The 6142-nt window shown below is 67.9% G+C and overlaps 1 protein-coding gene across 1 annotated transcript in view; it reads left to right on the top strand.

The window, feature by feature from the left end:
- Positions 1 to 481: 481 nt before the first annotated feature.
- Positions 482 to 6142, top strand: part of MUC2 (mucin 2, oligomeric mucus/gel-forming) — a 30047-nt gene continuing 24386 nt past the window's right edge. The window contains exons 1-13 of the mRNA XM_032641239.1: positions 482 to 557; positions 1623 to 1893; positions 2699 to 2813; positions 3106 to 3196; positions 3277 to 3386; positions 3545 to 3755; positions 3944 to 4069; positions 4556 to 4673; positions 5101 to 5239; positions 5329 to 5439; positions 5525 to 5594; positions 5738 to 5875; positions 5970 to 6134. Of these exons, the coding sequence (XP_032497130.1) occupies positions 482 to 557; positions 1623 to 1893; positions 2699 to 2813; positions 3106 to 3196; positions 3277 to 3386; positions 3545 to 3755; positions 3944 to 4069; positions 4556 to 4673; positions 5101 to 5239; positions 5329 to 5439; positions 5525 to 5594; positions 5738 to 5875; positions 5970 to 6134 (1741 nt within the window). The remainder of the gene's footprint in view (positions 558 to 1622; positions 1894 to 2698; positions 2814 to 3105; positions 3197 to 3276; positions 3387 to 3544; positions 3756 to 3943; positions 4070 to 4555; positions 4674 to 5100; positions 5240 to 5328; positions 5440 to 5524; positions 5595 to 5737; positions 5876 to 5969; positions 6135 to 6142) is intronic.

Raw genomic sequence — 6142 nt, 5'->3', positions numbered from 1 at the left:
AGGCCACCGCAACGAGAAACTTGAGCTCCGCAACCAAGAGTAGCCCCCGCTTATTGCAATTAGAGAAAGCCCGCGTGTAGCAACAAAGACCCGACACAGCCAAAAAAAAAAAAAATTAGATTCCACATTAAAAAAATGGGGGGCCAGGTCCTCCCTGTCCCGGGCCTGGTTCCGCTAGTGGCTGGGAGGGACGGAGGTCCGCCTTGGGTGTGTGTTGGAATTGGGTAATTGGGGCTGCCACATTCTGGGCAGAGCCAGCTCTACCCCGGGAGCAATAAAAAATAAACCTCAGATAACCTGAATCAATATTTCCCCACCAGGGCCCTCGGAGCCCCCGCAGCTGCTTTCCTGACAGCCTGGCAGGTGCCTCACCCACCTCTCGCCCCTCCCCTGCCCTCCCCACCCTCCGACGCCTCTGCGGGGCCATATAAGGCCCAGACCCCTGCCCCGGTCGCTCTCCCACACCAGGTTTCTGGCCACCATGGGGCTGCCACTAGCCCTCCTGGTGGCCCTCTGCCTGACTCTGACCTGGGCCGGGGGCTCAGAGCTCCGGAGAGGTGAGAGGGTGCAGGCAGGAAGGCCGGGCGGCCCAGGGCACATGGTCCTGCCTGGGGTAGAGGTGTTTCCCTCGGCCCGGGCTTTGGGGTGGACAGCGTGGGCCAGGCCTCCTGCAGCCCCACCCCTGCTGACTTTGGGTGGAGGGATGGAGGAAGGAAGGAAGGGAGGGAGGAAGGAAGGAAGGAAGGAAGGGAGGGAGGAAGGAAGGAAGGAAGGGAGGGAGGGAGGGAAGAAAGAAGGAAGGGAGGGAGGGAGGGAGGGAGGGAGGGAGGGAGGGAGGAAGGGGGTCTTGGGTTCTCACCATGCTTCTGAAGGTGATTGCCTGGCCAGAGTGTGTATCCAGGGGACAGTCCCAGGCGGACGCACTGGTCTGGGTGGCTGCCTGTGGGCCTAGGGGAGGCAGGGGCCTGCCAGGAGGGGCTGGGCCAGGGGAGGCCCCCAGTCCCGGTCAAGTCCAAGCTGGGCCCTTCATGGGGTGGCTTCAGCCAGAGAAGACCATGCAGATGTAGGATGGGGACATCTCTGTCCCAGCAGGGCATTTGGGGACAGGGTGGTGGCGGGGCTGGGGGAAGGGGGAGCTGGCCCCATATGGATGAACATGACGCAGGCTCCCTCTGAGGGGTCCGGCACAGATCTTCTGCGGGATGAGGGGCGGCTGGAGCGGGGCTGGGGTGCTGGCTGGGGTGTCGATGGACGGAGTGTGGTGGAGACCGGGGTGGGGAGCTGGGCCAGGCTGACAGGGCGCCAGGGAGCCCGACAGCCCCTCTGGCCCTGCTCCCCGCTCAGCACACAGCCGCATCCCCCGCAGGGTCAGGGTGGGAGGGCGCGGCAGCTGGAGACGCCCTTTCAGGGGGCTGAGACCGCGTGGATGGGGTGGCCAATGTCCGGCAGAGGACCCCCGCAGGGCGACCCTCCCTGGGGCCTGGGCCGAGACCCCGACGGGCTCTGAGCTGCTGCGGGGCGCCTCTGGAGGGTCCTCAGAGGGCCGCTGCCAGGCCAGAGCCTCGGACGGACGGGCTTCCTGGCGACATGGGCTGCTCACGTACCCACCTGCTGCGCCCCAGAAGGCAGGACCCGGAACCACGGCCACAGCGTCTGCAGCACGTGGGGTGACTCCCACTACAAGACCTTCGACGGAGACATCTTCCGCTTCCCCGGGCTGTGCGTCTACAACTTCGCCTCTGACTGCCGGGACACCTACCAGGAGTTCGCTGTGCACCTGAAACGGGGCCCCGGCCGCAGTGGGGGCCACCCCCAGGTCGAGTACATCCTGCTGACCGTCAAGGATGATGCCATCTACCTCACCAGCCAGCTCGCTGTGGTGAACGGCGCCGTGTGAGTGCTCAGGCAGTGTCCCTTCCCACGTCCTGTGAGCAAGTGAGACCCGGCCGGTGCCCCCGCTTGCCCTCCCTTCCCCCCCCCTCCCCCCACTGCCCCACCGGCTAAGAAGGAGAGTGTTGGGGAGGGAGCTTTATTAAACCAGTGAGTCTCCTCCAGCCCCGCTGCTGGCAGCCCACCAGGCTCTGGGCTGGACCGTGCTGGGCAGGGTGGCCTGGCAGCCCAGGCTAGGGTTACAGGAGCCCATGGGAGGCCCGTTCCTCCTTCCCCCACTTTGTCCTGCGTTGTCTCAGGAACAAAGGGGCCCTGAGCTCATTCCTGCCCCGGGCGGGCGGGGGGTGGGGTGCAGGGGGGTCCCCACCTGCAGGGTTTGCCCTTCCCCTGCTGCAAGGGATTTCAATTCCCCGAAGCCCAGGCTCAGAGTAGGGGGTGGGAACAGGGCCCACAGGGGCAGTGTGGGGTGGGTGCAGCGCCTGCCCTGGGCGATGGGGTGGGTGGGGCTTCTCCAGCCTGGTCCTCCCTCCTCCCAGGGCTTTTACGGGCTCCCTGGGGGCCCTGCCCAGAGCAGAGCCCAGGGAGGGGGTGTGGAGAAGGCATTGGGCCGGCGGGTGTGGCTCGGCCCAGAGGACCTAGCCAGGCAGGTGGACAGGGGCTGGGCCACGGCTCGAGTGCCCCCAGAGGGTGGCCACACTGCTTGTGGCTCCCGGATGGGAGCCGGCCACCCCACCCACGCCCACAGCCTCAGCCCCTCTGCCATGTGGGTGCTGCGTGGGCCGGCATGAACCCGGTGCCCATCCCCCAGGGTCAGCAGCCCGCACTACAGCCCGGGGCTGCTCATCGAGAAGAATGACGCCTACACCAAGGTCTATTCCCGTGCTGGCCTCACGCTCATGTGGAACCGGGAGGACTCGGTCATGGTGTGTCACGGGCCTCGGGGACCCCAGGGGACCAAGAGGGGACTCTGGGCGGGCTGGGGCACTGTGTGGCCTTTGGGCAGGTGGAGAGGCTGGAGGCAGAGCGGGGGTCAGGTGGTCCACCCCGTGAGGGGACCCTCTGGCCCGGGGTGGTGTGCTGGCCCTGCCCCTTCCCCCACCCCCTCCCCCCAGCTAACCCCAGCTCTCCCACCACGGCTGACACCCGTTCAGGCAGGGTTCTGAGGCTGACCTGGCTGCCCCACGGCCTGCTCACTTGTCTCCCTTCCCCGGACAGCTGGAGCTGGACAGTAAGTTCCGGAACCACACATGTGGCCTCTGTGGTGACTACAACGGTCTGCAGACCTACTCTGAGTTCCTCTCCGATGGTGAGGGCCTCCTCGGGCCTTGGCGGCTGGGCTGCGGGCAGGCTCCCCGCCCGGCCCCGCTGAACGGCTGTGCCCCCCAGGCGTGCTCTTCAGTCCCGTCGAATTTGGGAACATGCAGAAGGTGAACAAGCCTGAGGAGGTGTGCGAGGGCCCCCAGGAGGTGCCGACCCCTGCGTCCTGCTCTGAGCATGTGAGTCGCTGGCCATTCGGGGGGGAGGGGGCCGTGGGAGCGGAGCCTGCACCTCCCCCCAGAGCCGTGCCCGCTGGCCTCTGTTGGGGACCCCGCGCCCGCCCCGGTGGCGCGGAGGGGAGAGGAGGCCGTGAGCAGCCCCACCCACTGCCCGCCAGCGCGCCGAGTGCGAGAGGCTGCTGACAGACACGGCCTTCGAGGACTGCCGGGACCTGGTGCCACTGGAGCTGCACGTGCAGGCCTGCATGCAGGACCGCTGCCAGTGCCCGCACGGCACCTCCTGCGTCTGCAGCACCATCGCCGAGTTCTCCCGCCAGTGCTCGCACGCCGGCGGCAGGCCGCGGAACTGGAGGACCGCCTCTCTCTGCCGTAAGTGCCGCGCGGCCAGGAGCCGGGGGCACGTGGGGCGTGATCCGCGGGGAGCGCGGTGCCCTTTGCGCCCTGGACCGGGAGCCATGCTGTGCCCAGCTCAGTCGGGGCGCGAGGCCGGCACGGACCCTTCGTGGCGCCCGCTGCGCTCTGCCCCTCGGCTCAGGGCCCTGCCTCTGCCTGTCCAGCTAAGAGCTGCCCTGGGAACATGGTTTACCTGGAGAGCGGCTCGCCCTGCATGGACACCTGCTCACACCTGGAGGTCAGCAGCCTGTGTGAGGAACATCGCATGGACGGCTGTTTCTGCCCGGAAGGTGAGTGCTGGGGACGCACGCAGGCAGCGGGGTGGAGAGCACTGCCCTGAAGTGCCACCTGCCACCTGTGCCTGGTGGGACGGCCGCCTCGCTGCCTGGGCCTCGGCTCTCAGCCGTGCTGAGGGAGAGTGACAGGTCGGGGCCCTGCAGGGACATCAGGGGACAAGGTCCAGGTAGAAGGGCTACAAGGGCTGAAGACTCCCCAACATACACACAGCAGTGTCACCTTCCTGCTCATCACCCGTGGATAGACCTCGTCCTGCCTGGCCCGTGGCTCTGAGCCTGGAAGCAGGTCCCTCTGATACAGTGTGGGGACCACAGTTGTCCCCCAAAGGACCATAGGTGTCTGTGGCTGGGAGGCCTGGCTGGCAGCGCCCCTTCAGGGAGGCCGGCCCCTGGCTGTGGCCCTGGAAACGGCAGCCCCGCCAGGCGGGACTCTGGCACTGTTTGGGCCGGCTGAATGGAACGTGTCTTGCGCTGTCCCAGGCACTGTGTACGATGACATCAAGGGTGGCGGCTGCATCCCTGTGAACCAGTGTCACTGCAAGCTGCATGGACACCTGTACGCGCCTGGCCAACAGATCACCAACAACTGCGAGCAGTGGTGGGTCCCGGGGCTGGGGTCCAGGTGGACTGGGGTCCAGGTGGGCTGGGGTCCAGGTGGGCTGGGGTCCCGATGGGCTGGGGTCCAGGTGGGCTGGGGTCCAGGTGGGCTGGGGTCCCGACGGGCTGGGGTCCCGACGGGCTGGGGTCCAGGTGGGATGGGGTCCCGACGGGCTGGGGTCCTGACGGGTTGGGGTCCAGGTGGGCTGGCGTCCCGATGGGCTGGGGTCCCGATGGGCTGGGGCCCAGGTGTGCTGGGGTCCTGACGGGCTGGGGTCCAGGGGGAGGGGTTCCAGGTGGGCTGGGGGTCCCAGCGGGTGGGGGGTCCAGGTGGGCTGGGGTCCCGACGGGCTGGGGTCCAGGTGGGCTGAGGGTCCCAGAGGGCAGGGGTGGCGGTCGAGCCTGACCCTGGCCCTGTCGCCCTACAGTGTTTGCAACGCCAGCCGCTGGGTGTGCCAGGACCTGCAGTGCCCCAGGACGTGTGCCCTGGAGGGCGGTGCCCATATCACCACCTTCGACGAGAGGAAGTACACGTTCCACGGGGACTGCTACTACGTGCTGACCAAGGTGGCTGGCACCCGGGGTGGGCATGTGGGCGGAGCTGGACCCCTGCCCCACCCGCTGTGTGGCTGCAACGCCCTCTGCCCTCCCCGTAGGACACCCACAACGACTCCTACGCCGTCCTGGGCGAGCTGACGCCCTGCGGCTCCACCGACAAGCAGACCTGCCTGAAGACGGTGGTGCTGCTGGCTGACGACAAGAAGAACGTGGGTGCCCCTGCCCCTGCCCTCCCAGCGCCCCGGGGGGCCCCAAGGCCTTCTCAGCCCCCTGTACGCTCGGCCTTGCCCACAGGTGGTGGCCTTCAAGTTGGACGGCAGCGTCCTGCTGAATGAGCTGCAGGTGAACCTGCCCCACGTGACGGGTGAGTCCAGCTCCAGGGTGCCCATGCCGGGGAGGGGGTGGGGCGGGGGGAGGAGGGGGGAAGGAGACGGGGGAGGGGGAGGGGAAAGGAGGGGAGCCCTCCCCATGAGCCCTCCACGGCCCTTCACCTCCCCTGCCTTGCAGCGAGCTTCTCCATCTTTCAACCGTCCTCCCACCACGTCGTCGTGACCACCGCCTTCGGCCTCAGGCTGCAGGTCCAGCTGGTGCCGGTCATGCAGCTCTTCCTGACGCTGGACCACGCTGCCCAGGGGCTGGTGCAGGGTGAGCGGCCCCGCCCAGCGCCCCCCACGCAGGCCACCCTCGGGCCTGCGCGCTCTGACCCCCGACACTTCCCAACCCTGTCCTGGCCCCTCAGGCCTCTGCGGGAACTTCAACGGCCTTGAAGGTGACGACTTCAAGACAGCCGGTGGGCTGGTGGAGGCCACGGGCGCCGGCTTCGCCAACACCTGGAAGGCCCAGTCGAGCTGCCGCGACAAGCTGGACTGGCTGGATGACCCCTGCTCCCTCAACATCGAGAGCGGTGAGGCT

Source organism: Phocoena sinus, chromosome 8 (assembly GCF_008692025.1).
Source record: "Phocoena sinus isolate mPhoSin1 chromosome 8, mPhoSin1.pri, whole genome shotgun sequence".
In the NCBI taxonomy this organism is placed as follows: Eukaryota; Metazoa; Chordata; class Mammalia; order Artiodactyla; family Phocoenidae; genus Phocoena; species Phocoena sinus.
The sequence above is the reverse complement of the archived record's forward strand: the minus strand, read 5'-3'. Positions and strand labels throughout refer to the sequence as shown.